This window comes from Pongo abelii, chromosome 4 (genome assembly GCF_028885655.2).
Source record: "Pongo abelii isolate AG06213 chromosome 4, NHGRI_mPonAbe1-v2.0_pri, whole genome shotgun sequence".
Lineage (NCBI taxonomy): Eukaryota > Metazoa > Chordata > Mammalia > Primates > Hominidae > Pongo > Pongo abelii.
In genome coordinates, this window is record NC_071989.2 from 84079837 (window position 1) to 84103015 (window position 23179).

At 38.8% G+C, this 23179-nt stretch overlaps 1 protein-coding gene across 2 annotated transcripts in view; it reads left to right on the forward strand.

Annotated features, from left to right (window-relative positions):
- IQGAP2 (IQ motif containing GTPase activating protein 2) overlaps positions 1 to 23179 on the forward strand; it is a 305467-nt gene that overhangs the window by 159460 nt on the left and 122828 nt on the right. For both annotated transcript variants that reach the window (XM_002815661.5, XM_054555643.2), the window contains exons 4-5: positions 5076 to 5153; positions 10172 to 10248. In XM_002815661.5, the coding sequence (XP_002815707.1) occupies positions 5076 to 5153; positions 10172 to 10248 (155 nt within the window). The remainder of the gene's footprint in view (positions 1 to 5075; positions 5154 to 10171; positions 10249 to 23179) is intronic.

Here is a 23179-nt window from a genome sequence, read left to right on the forward strand (position 1 = left end):
CCATGGCCACCTCCGCCCTCCACACCAGATCTGAGTTACATGCCCATGCCATGTGCACTGCAGCTCCTGACACAGTCTCTCTTGCACATGCCATAGTGTATTGTAAAGTGGGCAGGCACCGTATGTGCCTCTAGGCCCCATCCCCAGCAAATGGTGCAGGGTCTTATCCACAGTAGGTACTTGGGGAATAGCTGTTGGATGAAGGAATGAATGACAATAGTTTCACATAAGCCAAAGGATTCCATTCCTTTTCTTACCTTCTGTGCTTTATTTGATACATACTCAATATGCTGAGTGTGACACTCTTCCTCTAAGAATGGCCCTCAAGCCTCCTGCAGAACCACCTAATGGGTGTGTGTAAAAATTGGATTCCTGGGTCCCACCCCAGACTACTGAGTCAGGCAGCATCTCTTGACCCAGGAAGCGGTACTCTTAATAAATCACCTGCAGGTGATTCTTTTCTTCTGCGCTTTGAGTTGAGAACCACTGCTCTAATAGGTGAATAAACATTAATATAACAAATTGCAATACAGTTGTAGGGAAGGAAGATAAAGGTATACCATGATAGAAATACATATAGGGTAGAATTCATTCATCCATGTAACGCTTATCAATACCCATTGCATGTCAGGCACTATTCTAGGCACTAACGGCAGAATAGTGAGCCAAGCAGACAAGGGCCTGGTTTCGTGGTGGCGGGGAGGCAGACTAAGTGAATTTATAGCTGTGAATTGTGATAAGTGTCTGAAGGAAGACACGAAAGCCATTGTTATGGGTAGATAGCAATAGCCAGAAGATGGGCTTCTCTGAGGAGGAGTTTACTCTGAGGATGGAAGAGTGAGAAGAAAGTCACCTGTGTGCAGTCAGGGGTGGGCATCGGGAAGAACTGTCCAAAGAGAGGGAGCTCATTTGTGAGAGACTTGCCACAAGGAGGAAAAGAGCTTGTCCATAGCGGAGTGGTTGAAAGGGACAGTGGTGGAAGATGAGGCTGGAAGAGCAGAGATGAGATTGCACAGCCATGCAGGCCCCATGGAGCACCTGAGATTTCATGCTACGTTGCGGGGACAGCAATCAGAAGCCTTGTGATGCCATGTGGTGCAGTTTGCGCTTCAGAAACATCAGTTGCTGCTATACAGAGAACAAACCAGAAGGAGGATGAGAGGGGAGACAGAGTCCAGTGAGGGGATAACTCAGTCCAGGTGGCAGTGACCTGCACAGACAAGAAGTGAACTGCTTCAAGAGGGAAAACCAAGGGTGGATCCTGAAAAGGAAATAGAAATGGATGGAGGGCCATGAGAAGACAGCTGGGTGGACAGTGGGAGATGACCAAGGAGGAGAGAGCAGTCCTGTCCATTCTAAATGGGGTGTTTGGTGGTGAAGGACCAGGAAGGTTTCCATGGTGGGGACTTGAGAGATTAGACAGTGGTCCCAAGCAGACTGGGGCAGGCAAGAGAAAGAGGAGTGGACAGAAGGGCCTTCCTTGGAGAGGTTTCAGTCTGACAAGGTTCAAAGATGAATAGTACTCTGAACAGCACCTTGATAATTGTAGGTTTATAATAAATTCTTGTCAAATAGGTAGGCGTGCCTTAGATAGGGAAGGCATGCACACAGTGGTTAGCAGTGTAAACTGTAGAATCAAAATACTTCAGCGACTAGCTTTGCCATTAACTTTGGCTCCCTGAGCCTCAGTTTCCTCACCTGTGAAGTGGGGATACAGATTGAATATCCCTAATCCAAAAATCCAAGGTGCTCCAAAATTCAAAACTTTTTGAAGACCGATATGACACTCAAAGGAAATATTCCTTGGAGCATTTTGGATTTTGGATTTTGGGATTAGGGATGCTTAGTCAGTATGTCTGATGCAAATATTCCAGAATTTGTAAAAATCAGAAACTTGAAACACTTCTAATGCCAAACATTTCAGATAACAGATCCTCAATGTAATAACAACAGTATCTGCCTTTGTAGAGATATTGTGAGGCACAAAATGATCCATGCAGGGCACTTGGCATGGTGCCTGATAGACATGAGCATCTAGTGAATATTGGAGGCAGTGCTTGTTCTAAGGTACTTGAGCAGTAAAATGAACATAATATTTGGACTTGAAGTCCAAATATTATGGGGTTCTGCAAGGTAGTCTTAACCTTGAGCCTAACAAGTTAGCTCAACTCAAGCATCTTACTTACTTGTGCCCTCAGTTTCCTCATCTGTAAAATAAGCAAATTTGGATAATGTTATTTGTTTCTCAACTACCTCCTGGTTTTAAAATGCTCTGATTCCAATATGTAGGATGTTAGCATCCAATGATGACAACGTAATTCCTCATCTGTGCAGTTTAAACTAGATGAACCATGTTTGCTGGTGTAATAGCTCAGCAGTGGAAAAACAGCATATACTTCCTGGTCCAATACCTGAAAGAAATTAGGTGTATGGATAACAGCAACCCTTGGCTAAATCTGACTGTAGACATGTCACCTCATCTAATAGTAATATACGGGACTGGAGCAGGAAGAAAAGACTTGTTAAAGATGATTATAGTGGACTGGTATTATTTCAAGCCTAATTAGAAGACCATTTTCATTCTAAGTGAAGCAAACTCAGTAGATTGACAATGTTATTGCTGCAATTCACTAACCAAAGTGTGCTAACATGAATCATAGGGTTCTGAAGTCAGCATTCTCAGGTAGTTTAAAAGGATGAAGGATTTGAAATCTGTCATTTCATTTGTTGCAGAAATATGACCAAGATAACCACCCTTTTCTTCAGTGCCTCTTAACATGAAGCACTGAAATTTTTTCTGACCTTAAAGGTAAATGAAAGTTCCAAGCCTAATCTTGTACTGTAATAATTATTATAGCTAATATTTACTGCATTCTTAGGTGCACTTTGCAACTAAATACCTTCCATATATTCTCAGATTGATCTCTGCAACTCAAAGAAGCATTTTGTGGCTCAGGAACCAAGGTTCAGAGAGATTTCTATCTTTCCTGAGATTACTTTGCTAACAAGACCACTAAACACATGGGTGTCTTTGTTACATAATTTGGGATTGTTGGAGCCCACCAGTTTTGGACACCAGAAGCCCTCTGTGGTCAAACAAGATTAGGTTTATTTAACTTGTTGGGCAAGAAAAGTGCATACCCATATTGCCACAGAGAAGAGAAATGAGTAGATTTGGGCTTGTGCTGGGTGATTCTAGTAGGGATTTAGGGAAGCAAGAACCCATTTTCTTTTGGGTGTCGTCAGAAAGTGGGATCAATTTGGTGTCTTGGTAATTTTTATCTAAGAGGTGGGAAGATTGAATAGGGACTTAGATTGTCATCAGTAAAGAAAGCAGAGTAGCTCATATTAGTTGGAAGAGGGGGACATTATTTATTTTGTGGCACAGAGGGTTCTCATACCTGTCTTGGTTCAGACTTGATTGTGGATTGTTTCTATCTTGCTCTTCCATGGTCACAGAGTGGCCTTGTCTGAAAATTATTTGCATAAGCAAATTTTTGCTGAGTTATAAACACTCAAACAGTATAGCCTGACCTGTCAACTCTCTGGGCTCTGTTTATTCCTTTTCCTTCTTCCCTTCCTTCAACTCTCCCTTCCTCTATCTAGTTCATTAATAGTTAATTTTTGCCTTTCAAAGAATAATCAAACAATCTAGGTCCTTCATTCTTCTCTGGTAGAGTGTTAGCATAGGGAAGGTTTTCAGATCCGGAGAGATGTAGTCTTGAATCCTAGGTCAGCCAGTTGACAACTACTTGACTTTAGGCAAATCACATCATCTTTTTGGCCTGTCTTTCCATATCTTTAAAAAATAGGAATTTATTCCATTGTGTGAATGCACCAGAGTTTATTTAATCTTATTCACCCACTAAAGGACATTTCCATTATTCCCAGTTTGGGTCTATTAAAATAAAGCTGTTATGGACACTGCAAAAAAAATAGGAATGATAATTACCTTTCAGGGTGTTTTGAAAATTAGGGATAATTTACGTGAAGTGATTGGAACACATGGTTCAATCACGAATAGTGGCCACCATTAAAAAGGCATAAACATTTGTCAAATGTTAATTTGCTTATACTTTATAATTTCTAACAGCAATGAAAATACTTTTTATACAACAAACTATTAGATTGTAGAAGGTAACAGAAGGTGGGAAGAGCCAAACTTTCTGAATGTGATTATCTACTACTGAATGTTAGTTATATGGTAAAGCTTGCTATAGTTATTGTTTTATACATTGATTAAAACTTACAATAAATAGATAACATTGTGCTATGCATTTAATTAGTGAAAAACACAAGATCATTTTAAAGTTCTTAATGGTTCATGCCTGATAAATTTTTATGAGATACAGGCAAGAATGCTATACTTACAGACTGTGCAGAAGGAATGACTATCTGATGAGGGCTATGAAGAAGAAATGGAAGATACACAAAAGCTATTTTTATTGTAGGGGTAGAAAAAGATCTTGTTAAATATTTCTGCTGAAGGTTTGTTTCTTATATACAAGGCCAAGATCAGGGTTAAATTAGAAGAATCAATACTAAAATTAGTTCTGAATTGTGGGATGGTTTTTGTTTTCATCTTTGTATTTTGCTATATTTTCCTATTTTCCAGGTTTTCTGCAGAAATAGTCTATGCATGATTAGAACAAAAAAAAGAAAATAGTCTTCTAAAAATCCTGTCTTTTTCTGAAGTTGCTAGGCCTCTCAGCCATGGTTGCCAAAATCTGGCCACCATGCATGTGTGTGTATGTGCGTACACACCCACGCCTGTGTACATGTGTCTCATAAAACATCCTTAAGCATGTGCTAGACATTAAACAGTCTTGGAGATTCTACTTCAGAATTTACCTCAAATGTGTGAATTACGGAAATTCATGGTTCATCACAGATGGTTGGGATGTTGCCAAGATACATCCTTTAGCATGCCTCTGTTTGTTTTATGTGAACATTAATAACTCTGTTCCAGGAGAAATACAATTGAAAAGCATCCTGTACCTGAAAAAAGTTATTGCAAATGACTCACTTTTTGTGTGGTTCCTTCTCTCCCTTTTTCCCTCCTATCGTCACTTTAGAAGTCTGGCCTTCATTTTCGACACACAGATAATACCGTCCAGTGGTTAAGAGCGATGGAGTCTATTGGTCTACCCAAGGTAAGCCTTCATACACTGGAATCTGAACTAGAAAGGCAAAGGGGTAGTACACAAACATCTCTTTTTGAGCAATGACTTTGGAGACTGGGTTTTGTTAATGTAGAAATGAGAAATGTGAGGACTAAAAAATATGGAAAGACCTATCCAAAGTAACATATGGCAAGAACTCGGAATGAGGGATGTGCCCAGATTGAGAGCAGCCAGGTAAAATTGTGTACAAAATAAAGGCAGAACAAGCTATAGCTGGTAGATAGGTGAGCTATCTAAAATAGCCAACTCCCTTTCTTGTGTTGCTATTTGTACATAAAGATTCTAAGTCTCAGCCAGTTGTGGTGGCTCGTGCCTATAATCCCAGCACTTTGGGAGGCTAAGATGAGAGAATCACTTGAGGCCAGGAGTTTGAGACCAGCCTGGGCAACATGGCAAGACCCTGTCTCTATTAAAAAAAAAAAAGAAATCTCATTGTATTAGTATATACTTTATTACTGTAAATTATTATAAATTTATTTTTTGTAAATTATTGTTATTATTATTTTGAGACAGAGTCTGGCTCTGTCACCCAGTCTGGAGTACAGTGGCTTAATCTACCACCTCCGCCTCCCACGTTCAAGTGATTCTCCTACCTCTGCCTCCCGAGTAGCTGGGAACACAGGCAAGTAGCTGCCCCATGCCCAGCTAATTTTTGTTTTTGTTTTTGTTTTTGTAGAGACAGGGTTTTGCCTTGTTGGCCAGGCTGGTCTCAGTCTCCTGAGCCCAAGCAATCTGTCCGCCACGGCATCCCAAAAGTGCTGGGATTACAGGGATGAGCTACCACGCCTGGCCTATAAATTATTATTATAAATCATAATATCACTTGTAAAGGCTAGTGGGTTATAGCTCTTACTCCTAAAATAGATCTCCTAAATATAATTTAACTCAGCAAACATTCAGTGCTTGTTAAATTTGAAGAGCAGGCATCCTAAAATCTGTGAGAGAATTAGGCAAGTGGAGGAAATGAGGAAATAATTACATTTGATAAAAATTGTAGAACTATTTTTTAAACTTGTTATTTTGAAATAATTATAGAATCACAGGAAGTTGTAAAAATAGTACTTTTATGTGTATCCTTCATTCAGCTTTCCCCTAGTGGTGACATCTAACTGCAGTACATGTTAAATTGACATTGGTGTATTAGTGTAAACTAGACTACAGACCTTTTTCCATTTTCACCATTTCATATGCATTTATTTGTGTAAGTGGGCATGTGTGTGCATGTATGTGTGATTCTGTGCAGTTTTATCCCATGAATAGATCTGTGTAACCACCACCACAATCAAGACACAGATACAGAAGAGTGGTCCTTCTGATTGCGTCCCTCCCCCAGCCCTGTTCCCTGGCAACCACTAATATGTTCTCGATCTCTATAGTTTTGGCATTTTGAGCACAATATATAAGTGTAATCATATAGCAGGTATCCTTTGAGTCACATCGTTTCCACTCTGTATATGGTCCTTGAGACCCCTCTGGGTCAATAGCTTGCTCCTATGTGTTGCTTAGTATGTACAGCTATTTTTTTTTTTTTTTTTTGAGACAGAGTCTCGCTCTGTCACCCAAGCTCGGGTGCGTTGGCACAATCTCGGCTCACTGCAACCTCCGCCTCCCAGGTTCAAGTGATTCTCGGGGGGTTATCACTTACAGGCATGCACCACCATGCCTGGCTAATGTTGGCCAGGCTGGTTTTGAACTCCTGACCTCAGGTGATCCACCCGCCTCAGCCTCCCAAAGTGCTGGGATTACAGGCATGAGCCACTGCACCTGGCCTGAAATCTGTTTCTTATCAGGCTGTTAGTTTCAAGTTTAAGAAAAAGAGTAAGAAATAGTATGTAGGATAACCCCCCGAGTTATCAAGTGTAACCTCCCAAGTAGCTGGGGTTACAGGTGGGCACCACCACACCTGGCTGTTTTTTGTATTTTTAGTAGAGACAGGGTTTCCACATGTTGGCCAGGCTGGTCTCGAACTCCTGACTTCAGGAGATCTGCCTGTCTCAGCCTCCCAAAGTGCTGGGATTACAGGCATGGGCCACCATGCCTGGCCTGTACAGCTATTTTAAAAAAATTATTTAGGAGTGGTCTAGCTGGAGGTCAAGAGGATAAGCTACTGGCTTATGAAGACCTCTGTTGTGCCAGGTGTGCAGTGAAAAACACCCACCACCGCAGAAACAGAAGATTCTTTAAATGTAATTTATTAATGCCCATTTTTAATATAATTGTGCTCATATCTGTTTTAGGTCAGTCTCATTTGATCTTGAAATGATCAATGTTTAAATTTTGTTCTGCCATTTTTAATCAAACTATTTTCTCTTCTCCTAAAATGCCCAGAACGTTAAATGCTGTTTCCTTCTAGGAACTGGCTGTAGTACATAATTCATATTTCTGGATTGTGATTTAGCAACTACTAACTAGAGACTGGATGATAAACCGATTAATAAAAATGAATTTAAACAGAATTGTTTTGTATAAGGCAACATCAAATTCAGATAATTTCATTGAATTTGATAGATTTGATGTAAACCTTTTCAAATTGTATGTATTTAGGGTCAAACAAGTGGTGTTATAGAGCAGATTTTATTTTAACATTGGTTTTTATTATGAAGTCATTGATATATTGCAGGGGCAAGAGACTGTACTGAGTTGAGTTTGATGTATCATATTTAACTGGTATTCCTTCATTTATCAATATTAAGTGCTTATTCTGTGCTCAGTATCATGCTAGGTGCCGGAAATACAATGCTGCATAAAACATTCTGGTGAACGATAAATTGATCTCATCTCCTTGCTGAAGGAAGACATTTATAATGGCTTTCCAGGAGAAATATAAATATAAAAGTTTCTTGTTTAAAGAAAAGGGAAGAGGCAATTGTAGTTGTTCTCTGCTTACATAGAGAACTTTAAACCGGTAATACTCTTTTTTGTTGTTTTTTGAGACGGAGTCTTGCTCTGTCGCCCAGGCTGGACTGCAGTGATGCTATCTCGGCTCACTGCAACCTTCGCCTCCTGGGTTCAAGTGATTCTCCTGCCTCAGCCATCCAAGTAGCTGGGACTATAGGTGTGCTCCACCATGCCCAGCTATTTTTTTTTTTTTTTTTTTTTAATTTTTAGTAGAGACGAGGTTTCACCATGTTGGTCAGGCTGGTCTTGAACTCCTGACCTCAGGTGATCTACCTGCCTCTGCCTTCCAAAGCACCACCATGCCCAGCTAATACTCTTCTGAATTTAGGGATCCTCTTCTCGTTGACACTTTAGTAGCAAATGCATTAAAGGAAAGTTGGAAAGGCTTTTTAAATTTCTTAGGCTACTGCCATTTCTTTAAGTACTTAGTAATTATATATTTTGTAGCTCAAGAAACTTTGCTTCTTTCTTTTCTCAGCTTTTCTCAATGACCAATAGGAAATTGCACTTGAGTATCAAGTACTACCATATGATGCATCATTTTAGTTTTTGATGTCAGTTTTTATAAAATATTTTCTTAAAGTAAATAATGTCTAAATGATTATCTTAATTTTAAAAGCCTCAAGCTTAATTATTTTTTGTGTGTGCTTAGGAACAGAGAAGTTTGGTGCCTCACTCTGAAATCTGTTTCTTTTGTTGATTTGTTTGTTCGTTTGTTTTGTTTTGAGGTGAAGTTTTGTTCTTGTCACCCAGGCTGGAATGCAGTGGCACGTGCTTGGCTTACTGCAACCTCCACCTCCTGGGTTCAAGCAATTCTCCTGCCTCAGCCTCCCAAGTAGCTGGGATTACAGGCATGCACCACCACGCCTGGCTAATGTTGGCCAGGCTGGTTTTGAACTCCTGACCTCAGGTGATCCGCCCACCTCAGCCTCCCAAAGTGTTGGGATTACAGGTGTGAGCCACTGCACCTGGTCTGAAATCTGTTTCTTATCAGGCTATTAGTTTCAAGTTTAAGAAAAAGAGTGAGAAATAGTATGTAGGATAACCCCCCATGACACACGTTTACCTGTGTAACAAACCTTCACGTGTACCCCAAACCTAAAATAAAACATGTTAGAAAAAGGAAAAGAGTGTGAAGGTGTATTCAAAACTTTGATGTTCAGACCTTTCAGTCTAGAAAGTTCATATTTAGATGATTATCCAAAATAGATGCTCAGAAAATACAGAAATATTCATTGCAGTAGCTTATAATAGGGAAAAATTAGAAGCAAAACAAATGTTCAACCATGGATTAACTGGCTAAGCTAGGGTTCAAAAATATAAAAGAATCATATACATCTATTAAAAATAATCTTACAGAATAATGAAGGGGATGGGAAATAATTGTGTTCTGTTAAGTGTTTTAAACAGGTTTACACTAAGTACAATTTTGTTTTCACATGCACACAGACATATAAACCTAAAAAAATCAGAGACATACAGAAAAAAAGACCAGAAGAAAAATAGGGACAAAATTGCTAATAGTGACAATCTGGGAGGTGGGGTCATAGATGTTTTTCCTTCATACCTTATATACTTTCCAGATTTTATTTGGTGAAAATGTCTTACTTTAAACAGCTTTTTTTAAATGTGTGTGTGTTGTATATGCATGTATACATGTGTACAGAGCACATATGCCAAGTTTTTAACAATGCAATAAAGTGGCTAGTAACAAGGACACCCTTCTCAGGCCCATGGGACCTCTGGGAAGTCACAGGAGTGTGAAGGCTACAGGAGGCGGAGCCCACATGTGCTCATATGCCCTATGAAATGAAACACTGCCACTAGCACTGTGGACACAGCCTTCTTGGAGTAGCTGGCTGGGGACCCCACCATCCTCCTGTGGACCACTAAGAGGCGTGCTGTCAGGCAGGGGTCCAGATATGGTGATTGGTCTATCTCTACAGCAAGACGAAGCAATGGCAGAGAGGTTTCTCTATATTTAAATAATTATAGGATAGCAAGGACAATCAAAATAGGATCATTTTGGGAAGTGAAAATACTTGTGAGAAGCAAAACATATAATAAATATTGTTTCTTTTGTTTTCCAGATATTTTATCCAGAAACAACAGATGTCTATGATCGGAAAAACATACCAAGAATGATATATTGCATTCACGCACTGAGGTGGGGAAAATGCAGCTAAAAGATACTCTAAGAAGTAGATTTAAATAAAACTAAAATTTCAATTTTAAAAGAGGTTTTAAGTTACTTTAATAGTTTGAAGACCTTTTTATTAGATTCCATTGTTTTGGATTTGCTGGTACAAAATTAAAATAATGGTCACATATAAGCAATTCTTGAACTTGAAAAATGTTTTTCTGATTTTTAAATCTAACTCAAAATAGAAAACCAGAAAATGAATGAAAATTATTAAGTATAATAAAGAGAAAATTTAGGTTGAAACTTCTAGAAATCCAATTGTAATATACTACTATATTCTTGAGTTATGACCTAGTTTACAAATATAATGCAGATATATCAAATGAGCAGCTTTAATAGTCATTATAATTTTGGTTTAATGAGTTAAAATTATAATTTAGTTCAATTCTTACAAATTAAGAAAATATCATGGTAAGAATGGTTTATTTTGATCTTCTGTTCAATAGAATTTGTACCCTACGGATAAAGAAGAAACATAATAGTTGGTGTAAATTAGTCAAATCAAGACACATTCATTATTTTAAAGCAATTGTTCAATAACTTAATTTTTGAAAATGCTGAAATTCTGCTAGTTCACAGATTACATTTTATCTTATTGGCCTGGAAGAAATGTGATTTTTAGATGGTAACAAAGATTATTCTAAAAATCCATTTTGTGGCTGTTGTCTTGAATGTACACAGGTAATGGTTTTGGAAGAGTTCACGTCTGATTAAATTTTAAATGACTTTTAGAACATCTGCCTTGTGTTTTCATCACTAGAAGTCATTTTCCTGGCAGAGTACTCTGCCTAGAGGTTTATGTTGACTTCTTCCTGGCTCTTTTCCTCTCCAAAGGAAAATGCTTCTACAATAATTCATGGTGGTGTTGGCTTTCTAGAGAAGAAATTTGATTATGTCATATAATTTGACTTTTTCCGCCAGTCAGTACCTATGGGATTGCTTTGGAAGATGACAGTTGCTAGAAATATAGACCAAGTGTAGGTACCTTTGCTATGATTTTTTTTTATTCTAATAACTTAGAACAACTGGTTAAAAAAAAGAAAAACAACAACAGTAAAAACAAACCTACTTCATGCTGCCTTCTCAGATGTGGCGAGAGTATCATTATGCCACAGGTCTTCTAAAAGCTCCTTGTGTAAAAGAGCTTATGTTGAGGAATATTTTCAACTTGTGTTGCCCGATATTCTTTATTAAATATTTTTCTGATCTTAGAATGATCACTTAACACTATAGTTAGTACCGGGTCTGTGACCTGCTAAGCCAGCCATGACTAGTTAATGCCATTGCTACATATGTGCATCATAGTCCTAATCTCTAGTTCTGTCACATGCTCATGGGCTGTCTTGTTTAAGTTTCAATTGATTTTCTGAAATAGACAACTGGGACATTCATGTTAAGGAGCTTATAAACAAATGGTATGCTAAGTTCCTTTCTGGTGATATCATGGTTCTAAAGGAGCTATCTAGAGCTGCACTTAGACTTACATGTGTATTTGCCATGGTTTTAACAATGGCTTGAATAGCTTGGTAAACAAAGAAAAAACAACTTTTTGTTTATTATTGCCAGTTGTATACAAATATTGATGTGATATTTTCCAGGACTGTGTTTTTCAGTTACTCATCATAGATATCTCCATTACTTTTACTCATCCTGGAGGGGATTCCTGTTGGGTCATGTCATTCACCAGATCTGATCTTAAGTAGGATATTTTATCTTCAAAAGCAATATTTATTTAGTAAATAGCATTCTCCTCGCTTTTCTTTGTTCTAAATTATTGTATAGCTGCCTCTCACTATGGAGCCGAGAAGTCCCAAGTGTATCTTGAAGCTTTTTCCACCAAAACTTGTTCCTGCTATGATTTAAAACGCAGTCAGTCACTCAAAGGAGGCTGATATTCTGCTTTGTTGTGCAAGACACATTTGGAAGCTGAGGAACAATCCTCTAATAAACACAGTGGGTTTGATAAATACTCTTGGTGCACAGTTAGAAATGATGATGGAAATGAACTAACATGTCTTCAGCTTTTATATCCTGGCTGCAAATACAGCACTGCTGCTGTATTTGAGAGTTGTTATTACCTGGTAGAGTAATTAGGCAGGTCAGAGATTCTGATTATAGCTCAGAAGCCAGCAAGGAAGTTTCCTCTAGGAAGTTAAGCTTGCCAGGCGCTGCCTTCTTCCTGCCCCAGCCTGTGGGCCTGACTTGATCTAAAAAGTTAGCTCTTAGCCCTGACCAAACTTGTCTCCTATTCCCTGTCATCTTGATTTGGGCTTAACAACCTAACTTCTGGGTGCTTATGCTTGCTTCCTGTTTGTATCTGTGTTCCCCTTTGCTGCCTGCCCCTCACCTTATCATTTTATTTCTGATCCCAGTCTCGTGTCCTACCACTCACCAATCCCTGTGTCAGTTTAGCTTGGTGTTCTCAAGCCAGACTCCATGAACATTACCACAGCAGCAAAGGGAGGAAATTCTCAAGCTTCACTTAATGTAGACAGACTCACCTTAGCGGTGGATGGCATCTTTTTTTTTTTGAGATGGAGTCTCACTCTGTCACCAGGCTGGAGTGCAATGGTGCAATCTCAGCTCACTGCAACCTCCACCTTCCGGGTTCAGGTGATTCTCCTGCCTCAGCCTCCTGAGTAGCTGGGACTACAGGCACGCACTACCATGCCCAGCTAATTTTTTGTATTTTTGGTAGAGACGGGGTTTCACCATGTTGGCCAGGATGGTCTCGATCTCTTGACCTCGTGATCTGCCTGCCTTGGCTTCCCAGAGTGCTGGGATTACAGGCATCAGCCACCGCGCCCGGCCACATCATTCTTTTTCTAAAGAAATGTTTGTCTTTTTCTCATTTTTTTCAAAAGTAATGTATGCTCATTGTGGAAAAAATTGGAAAATCCAGGAAGAATGTTAAAGAAAAAGCTAAAATACCCACTATCTCAACACCAAGTAAAAACCGCTGTAACTATTTTGATATCTTTGAACTTAAAGTGCATACTGCGTATGTCATGTTTTACTTTTGTGGCTTCTTTTGGAATGTTATGAAGCCTCTGTCTTGAAAAGGAACCAGTTTAAGAGTGAGAGCCTTGCTAAGTAGTTACTATACTAATTTTTAAAAAATATCTGGAGGCCTTTTATGCAAGGGTAAGAACACTTTTTTGACATGTTGTTTAGTGCCCACCTTATTAAAGATTTATAATAAATGATATTAAACAACTGTTACTTGTTTAAACAGTCATACAAGTGAATTCCTTGAAAGAATTGAAATAACTTAGTAGAACTAATGTTTTGAGTACTTCAGATACCTTAAAGAGCAGGTGAAATGCCCAGGTATGTTATTACAAACTTACTACACTGGAACCTATTCTGTAAGACCCATACTACAAGTTTCACTCATTTTGTTTATTATTTATAACTAGTTTTGAGTTGTCCTTGGCTATTATATTATTTTGATACCTACCCAGAATTGACATAATCTTCGTGGCACCAGAAACAAAAGAATACCCTTTCAAACCTGCCATGATTACAGATCTGGGTTTCGGATGGATCACTTGTGAGTCAGAACATGGCGCAACTTTGGGTTCTTCTCCCATGGCGAGTCAGACCCTGGCCACAGGCATCAGGCTAAACTTTCTTTGTTTAAGAAAAAAAAAATCAGACCGCATTTAAGTACCTGGCTTTCAGGTAGGTTTTTATTTACAATCTGGTCCCTGCCCCTGCCCGCCTTCCCCATTACCCTGAAATAATTTACTTTCTTAAGTCTCACTTGACCAGCATTGTATAATCCATTGTCCTGTCATAATGATGTATTCGCCTGATCCATTAACATTATTAAAAGTTTATGTATGCCTTTTAAATATTTTTTTTTTAATTAGTTGGGCTTTCTAGAGGTTTTCATCCCCTGGGAGAAAAGGGATTGACTGTACCCAGTGATCCTTAGGCTTTTGGGCTGATTTATCATCTCAGATCATGTTTCTAGTCCTGCCTCCACTTAATTAGTGGATGTGACCACCAGTGCTGGACCCTTTTTCTACCTGGTGTTTCTGTCACCACCTATGCTCCTTGGTTCTTCCTTATCTTGGGGCACTTCCTTTGTTTTCTGGGACTATTTAGTTTACTCAAAGTTCTTGGTCTTTATTCTTTCATATAGTATAAACAGTATAAAAATATCTATATGTAAACAAATATAGGCCAGGTGTTGTGGCTCATGCCTGTAATCCCAGCACTTTGGGAGGCCAAGGCAGGCAGATCATGTGAGGTCAGGAGTTTAAGATCAGCCTGGCCATGATGGTGAAACCTCATCTCTACCAAAAGTACAAAAATTAGCCAGGTGTGGTGGCAGGTGCCTATAATCACAGCTACTTGGGAGGCTGAGGCAGGAGAATCGCTTGAACCTGGGAGGCGGAGGTTGCAGTGAGCCGAGACTGTGCCACTGCACTCTAGCCTGGGCAACAGAGGGAGACTCCATTTCAATTAAAAGAAAAAAAAAAAAGCATGGTGGCACGCGCCTGTAGTCCCAGCTACTCGGGAGGCTGAGGCAGGAGAATAGACGCAGGAGGCGGAGATCACAATGAGCCAAGATCGCGCCACTGCACTCCAGCCTGGGCAACAGAGCGAGACTCCGTCTCAAAGAACAAAACAAAACAAAACAAACAAACAAAAAACAGATATAGAAGAAACAAAGTACTTGTGTTTTAATAATGCTCCCCAACTTGTTAAAGTCAATAGAAATACACATTTGCTATTTATTTCTTTTTTTATTACAACTTCCTTTTTGGACACTGTATATTATTCTCTTGATTATTGTTTTGAACCTGTGGCCTTTCTCAGACTTAACCAAGATTAATATCTCTTTCTTTTTGATGAACCAGATTGTTTCAGCTTGGTCAGTCTGAGCTCTTTCTGGCCCACTTCCTTGTCCTTCTAGCACCGTCCCTGACATTCTTTGAAATATCCTTGCTCGTGGTCACAACAGGATGTTCCAGTCCTATCCTGATTATTTCTGCTTTGAGATGTGGAACCACCACTCTCTAGGGATTCCTCTTAAAAGTCATGTGTTTATATTGATTTTTCAAGTTTAACCTTATTAGCTTACTGGATTCTGCTTTTCTTGCTGTCTAGTTCATTTGACCATTGAGATTCTTCTACATGGGCAGCCACAAACTGAAGCTATGTCTGCCTCTCCTCTGTGATAGGATTACTCTTCCTGCTGCTGATACTGTAGCTATGTCGCAGCAGCCATGTTTTCAGGTGCAATGGTGATGCCATGGCTCTGGCAGACCCACTTCTGGTTCACCAGCCGTCCAGGTACTCTGGCAGCTTTGTGGAGGAGAGTTTGTCTAGCCAGCTCCCACACAGCCAAGTGGCTGTCTTGCTTACCAGATGGCCTTTGAACCTGCTCCTCAGGCATTAATGCATAACTTTCCTTGTCTTAACACTCTGTTCCCTTAGAACCTTTTCCTTCCCTAACAAACTGATTGAACCCTTATATCAGATTGATTATATCTCTAACAGTGAACATATTTGCATTTATAAATAAGATTTCTAAAGACAGTTTCTTAGCCCAAAGGACAGGCTCTAATCCTAGGTTCTCAGGAGGGATATCTGGAGATGGCAGTATTTGGGAGTAAGGTGAGGGAGGCAGTTGCACCTGCTTATTTCTTTCAAGTCCTTCCTTGCTCAGAATTCTCTCTGTGCTCTGAACCATTCCTTTCCCTTTCCTCCTCTTTCTGTCCCAAATTAGTATGGTGGTTATGCCTTTCTATCTTCCTAAATTCTGAGCTCTTAAGAGACTATGAACCACATCTTGTTACTTCATACAGCTTACGTGCTATTGAGTCCAAGTTAAAGTCTCTGGAGTTTGTATATTTAACTCTTTAGGAGGTTTAATTGAACTAATTTCTCTATGATAAGGCTACCTCAGGATTCCTTTGGTTTGGGGCTGAAAATTAGGTATAGAACCCTGGATTTTGATATGATATTGGCAGTGATATATGTGACTAAGATGGATAAATTTGGTTCAGTAAATAGAACTGTTTCAAACATGGAGTCTGTGTGGTGAAATAGAGATTCTTGGCATTGGAAAAAGTAAGAAAACCACTTTGATAGGTTATCAATAAGTGTTTGTATACAAAGGACATATTTATTTAGCAAAGAATAGTAAGAACAAAGGCTAACACAAATGGAGCTTTTAACTATGTGCCTGGCACTGCACAAAATACTGTACTGGCATAATCTCATTTTATCTTCATAACATATCTGTGCAGTGGTCACTATTATCACTCCCATTTTATTACCAAGGCAGTTGAGGCACAGAGAGGCTGCTGAAGGTCACACAGTTAGTAAAAACCAGGATGTGTGAGAACTGAACCTGTGCTATTATGAATTCAGCCAGCCAATGGCTTCAAAAGAAGTCAATTATTTCTCTACTTCTAAGAAAATTGAAAGAACACCGGTATCAGACTTGAACTTCAGCACAGGCCTCTCAGCTATTATAGTTAACATGTTTTAAATGAAGAATCATGGAACTTGAGAAGGGGAAGGGCCTTGGGAAGTTATTGTAGTCTAAGTCATTCATTTCATAGATAAGGGAACTGAAAGCTTGGGTTACGTGACTTGCTCTAAGTCACACATTGAGGTTTTACCAGTTTTGGGGCCAGGATTCAGTGCTTCTGGATTCTAGTCCTGTGGTCTTTCTGCTCTACCATGAGGCTTTGATATACAAACATTCATTCCACATGTTATGGTACAAAATGAGCTACACATAATGTGATCCAAGAAAGCTGAAATAAATTTAGCTCCTGCTTTTTAAGTTTGCATTTCATTATGATAGTACCTTTTAGTGTATATCCTGAAAGTAGTAGAAAAAACTAATACCACTAGTTTTATCTTGAAAGTGGTAGAAAAAACTAATGCCATGTGATAATTGGCAGTGATGTATGTGACTAAGATGGAAAAATTTGGTTCAGTAGATAACAACAACTACTACTACTATATACTACTTTCATGATATACACTAAATGGTATTTTTTAAAACTTTCTTTATTGCTTCCTGGACTTTAAGTGATATTATTTGTACAAGTAGGAGCACATGGGTCAATGAGTCGGTAGCTACCTCTGGGCAACCCCTCCGTTGCTGGCCTCACTCAGCTGCACAGGTGTGCTGTAGCTTTTGGTGTGGTAGGAGGCTTGCTACCTCACAAAAAGTGCTCTCTTAGGCATGAGAAGCAAAGGTGACATTAATTCCACAACTTCCTTTGGAATGCTCTCAGCCCTTTGACTTGACTGTTAGGTACCAAATGGCGCTTAATAAATTAACTGTTGAAGAGCTACATGAGATTGGCATTTTTTCTATTCAATGGGCTTTTTTGTTTTTTAGATGAAGACTTGATTTCCTATATACTTCAGGTAATGAGCAGCCTCATTTGAATGTAAATGCTTGGGAAGGCAGTTTGCTATTGCTGTTTCTTTTCAGCATGGGAATACTGGGTAAACACAGTTTCTTGATAAACATTTGCCCGTTTGAGTAATCGGCTGGGAAGCACTTCCCACACAGAGATTAGGTGTAAAACGCCCACACCATGAAAAGTGATCTTTCCAAAGCTAACAGTTTAAACCTCAACATCAATGATTAAAAAAAAAAAAAAAAAAAAAAGTTGAAAATTGAGGCCAAACAGAAACTATACAATATATTTTAATTTTTTAGTAAATGATATTTTTGATATATGCAAATGAGATATTTACCTGATCAATATTAGCTTAAGAAAATATCAGACTTAAATTTAAAAGCAGATTCTTCCATGTTCAGAAAGCTAACTTCTCAGCACCACCTTGTGGTAACTTTTACTTAAGCCAGGATGTTTGTTTATTGTAAGATTTATATTAATATTACATTGTACAATGGAGAAATAAAAAGTGTAATTGGAAATAGCTATCTAACTTCTTTATCATCAAAGGGGAAAATTAACAGTTTAGTATAAACATTTTAATTCATGTTATCATCAAACCTATATTTTGTGGTAGCCTAAGTACCTTAATTTAGGGATAGCATGGTAGAGAAAATTTTTTGTTTTTTTGAGACGGAGTCTTGCTCTGTCGCCCAGGCTGGAGTGCAGTGGCGCCATCTCGGCTCACTGCAAACTCTGCCTCCTGGGTTCACGCCATTCTCCTGTCTCAGCCTCCTGAGTAGCTGGGACTACAGGCACCTGCCACCACGCCCGGCTAATTTTTTGTATTTTTAGTAGAGACGGGGTTTCACCAGGTTAGCCAGGATGGTCTCGATCTCCTGACCTCATGATCTGCCTGCCTCAGCCTCCCAAAGTGCTGGGATTACAGCTGTGAGCCACCGCGCCTGGCCTTGTTGTGTTTTTTGAGATGGAGTCTTACTCTGTCATCCAGGCTGGAGTACAGTGCCACAGTCGTGGCTCACTGCAACCTCTGTCTCCCTGGTTCAAGCAATTCTCCTGCCTCAGCCTCCCTAGTAGCTGGGATTACAGGCGTGTGCCACCGTGCCCAGATAATTTTTGTATTTTTAGTAGAGATGGGATTTCACCATGTCGACCAGGCTGGTCTCAAACTCCTGACCTCAAATGATCGGCCTGCCTTGGCCTCCCAAAGTGCTGGGATTACAGACGTGGGCCACTGTGCCCAGCCGAGAAAAATATTTTTATATAGGAGCTGTTCTATAAATAGTAATTAAATGAATGAATGGATAAAGAGAGCATAATGTGAAAACAGTTGCATCAAGATCATTGAGCACAGCTGTCTTATCCCTTTTCCAAAACTGACATGAAATTAACTACAGTAATAACTTTTAAAAAATACATTTGCGATAAAAATGCCATCTACTAACCAGAAATTTGAACAACCCCTAACATGAAGTAAACAGACAGAATTTGATTGACTGAGAAACAAACTGGGAGAAGATCACAGCCCACAAAACGCTGGGGGATGCAGCAGAGGTAGGAGCTGTTGTGAGTTTTGCTCCAAGCAAAGGGGACAGCAAGGAAAAGAAGAGCCTCAAAGTGAGCAATTGTCAGCCTAGGACCAGCAGAACTGTATGGCCCTTCCCTAAAGCAGCAAGTGTAGATGCTGATAGCAGGATAGCATGCCGGTATCCGAGACAGCTAATGACCTCAAGAAGGGACAGAGAGTCCCCAGTCTGAGAAGGAAAGACACTGGTTCCCTCCTGGCATCCATTCCATTGCTCTGTACAGCTTCTTAATGCTGGCTCCTGACATGCAGATCCGCAGTGAATGACCGACCAACAAACAGCAAGTCTCAAACACCAAGATGAGTCCCAGATCAGAAGATGTCAGACATTTGAAGGAAACTGCCACTGAAGGAAGCATTAGATTCACCAAACAGAACCAAGACCCAAGGAACAAATGAAAATATTAAAATATGTGCAATTGATGATTCATTCAATTTATGTTCAACAAATATTTATTGAGCACTTACATTTATACACAGAAGAACCAAAGATAAAACTCTAAGAAGGAAAATTTGGTATAGATAAAATCAGAAAAACAGTTAATAAAATTTATAGATATCTAAATTATTGGTGGATATAATAAAAAAAGAAAGCATGAATCTAAAATTCTAAATTATCTCAACATTCCATAGGTGGGAAAGTTAGAGGTGGAAGCATATAAGCATAATAGATACCAATTAGTTTAGGCTTTGATAGAAAAATGTAAAAGTATATTAAAACTTCAGCAGGATATTAGTATAGGTAATATATATTAAAGATGCAGCATATTAAGTACTTGAAATAAGTATAAAATTTGTTGCTTGAAGACATTTTATGGATGTCTGCTTACATTTTACTGTAACATTTTCTAAATTTCACTTTTCTGATAGTTTTCTTTGTAAATTAGGTATATTTTTGAATTTGTAAAAAGAGGAGGAAAGTGCAAATCAGGTAGTATGAAAGAAATTGAAGTGATACAATTATACATTTTTGATTATTCATCTATTCTCATTTCTTTTTCTTTTTTTTTTGAGGTGGAGTTTCACTCTTGTTGCCCAGGCTGGAGTGCAATGGTGCAAATTCGGCTCACCGCAAACCTCCACCTCCTGGGTTCAAGCGATTCTCCTGCCTCAGCCTCCCGAGTAGCTGGGGTTACAGGCATGTGCCACCACACCCAGCTAATTTTGTATTTTTAGTAGAGACAGGGTTTCTCCATGTTGGTCAGGCTGGTCTTGAGCTCTCAACCTCAGGTGATCTGCCTGCCTCGGCCTCCCAAAGTGCTGGGATTACAGTCATGAGCCACCGCCCCCGGCTATGTATTCTCATTTCTTAAATGATGGCTTGATCTCCATTCACCCCCAAATTCTTTTGCTGTTTATCTTGCCTGTTAAATTCTGTTTAATTTTGTCATTCCCATTACTAGAAAGGAGCAAGTGAAGAGGTTGACATTTCATTGTTCCAAGTAATATGAGCACCCTTTTAACTGGAATTTTTTTCCCCATGTAATAATGAGTTGAGAATTGGTTCATAAAATATTATGGTTTTGAAAATGTCAGCATAGTATCTTAATGATCTAGCTTTAATTATAATGACTTGTTGGCATGAACCTTTGGTAGTAAATTCTTCAGAGGCTGTGTAAAGTAAACAGTTTTATATCCATGATAATGTCTAAAGACCTAGAACTTTAACTAAGGAATGTATCCTCTCTTGCTAGTTTGGGATTATGAATACATAATGGCTATTTCACTTTGAAGAATGTTCAAAGTCTAATGTAAAAGTTTTTCCTCTGTGGATAAGATATAAATATCACATTGAAATTTAGTATTAAAACTAATGTTACACATATGGTAAAAAAAAAATGTTCTTTGTCCTTTGCTATGGTTTTAAAGGAAAAGCAGGAAAATAAGAGGCAAATTCTTCCCCTAAAAATTCTTTAAAATTCAAACATTCATTAATAGGCATTTCCTGGAAGACATATGAATGGCCAATGCATGTATGAAAAAATATTTACCCTCCCAACCACCATAAGGAAATGCAAATTTAAATAACATCTTGTTGCTATCAGTTGCTAGTCCCTTGAAAGACTTTATTGATAATATCCTGTGGTGATAAGGGGACAAATAAAATGGCATTCAGATGTATTTGTGGTCTAGTGGGCCATGCCCATCAGGGAGTTCTTAGGTTTAGCTAAATATTCAGATTGACCCACCTGTCATAAGCCACATCTGGCACCTGTTGCTCAGAAGAGAGGTAGCCGGGATAGCCAGCATGCTGGCAGATGTTTGCTCTTCAGTGGGAGCCTGCGTGACACTCCACTTAGTTGTCCATACAGCCATCTGGAAGCCACCATTCTTGGTACCCCAAGATACAACTTTGCTGCTAAGAAGTGGGTTTGAGCCTTCCTGGCTTGTAAGCCTCGTGCCCCCAGGAGCCAATATCTATAGTAACAGCTGTGCTGCATAGCTTCCCAGTTCTCTGCAAAGAACATACCAGTTATAAGAGTCATTGAACCCAGGAAGGCCCAAAGATAATGGTACCTATTAGGTATTTATGGTTTCTTCTCTGAAGATACAATTTATCAATTGGGTTATTTTTTCCTAAGCAATGATGCTTATAACACTGTTTGACAGTACAGGTTCCTAAGAGAACAGAGCTAGAAAGTTAACCAAAGGTCAAATTCTCATATGAAAGGAAAAAGGGTGTTTTTTAACCCTTTACTCATAAAGAATAAATGAGCATAATCTGTTTTTAAGATCACATTTGGACAATAAACATTGAAAACTTTTATTGTGTGTACCCTATCAAGCTGGCAATTTTGTTTTCATGGCTTTATTGTAACAAATAAGAAATATGCACAAAGGTGTGTCTGTGTCTATATGTAAGTAGGTTTATTAAGCATTATTTGCCATAGTTATTAATTAATAACAATCTAAATGCTCAGCAGTTGCTTAAGAGAATTATAGTACATTCATATTCTAGAATAATATATACGTTTATAAAATAGGTATGTCCAGAAACAACTTTAAAAGAACATATATACCAAAATATTTAGTGTGTAACTGAGTGGTGATTATCTATGTAATTTTTTAAACTGTAAGTCACTAATTTTTTACTTTGATCATGTATTACTTTTCTATATAATTGCTCTTCATAAAAATTACCAGAAAATTGGCCAGGCACGATGGCTCATGCCTATAATTCCAGCACTTTGGGTGGCAGAGGTGGGTGGTCAGGAGTTCGAGACCAGCCTAGCCAACACGGTGAAACCCCATCTCTACTAAAAAAAAATACAAAAAGTAGCCGGGCTTGGTGGTGAGCACCTGTAAACCCAGCTACTTGGGAAGCTGAGGCAGGAGAATCGCTTGAACTCAGAAGGTGGAGGTTGCAGTGGGTCGAGATCACGCCATTGCACTCCAGCCTGGGCGACAGGGCAAGACTCTGTCTCAACCAAAAAAAAAAATCAGAAAAATTATTGTCAGTTTTAATGCAAGCTACTTACATTAAATGACTAATCATACATTTTAAGAGTTTGTTTTAGTACCATTAAAAAAGCTTGATCTTGAACTTTCTTAATGCATTTAATGAAATTCTATGTTCTATAAACTATGGAGCTCCATCTCACATCAACATCTGAAGTGATAATTTTGAAGTATTTCAAGCCATAAAAATCATTCAGTTCACTTTCTCATATATACTATTACGTGAAACTATGACTCAGTGATAAAAGTGGGGAAAGCACATATGTTTTTTATAGAATTTAGATGCCAGCTCTCAAGTTCTTTTCTCAGGTTATGGGTAGGTTAATGGATGCCATCATTACTACCTTATGGATTTGTTTTTAAATACATCCAATTTATTCTCCATCTTCCACTTGGGTAATATACACACATCATAGTTTAACATTACCTCACCCACTGATAGTCT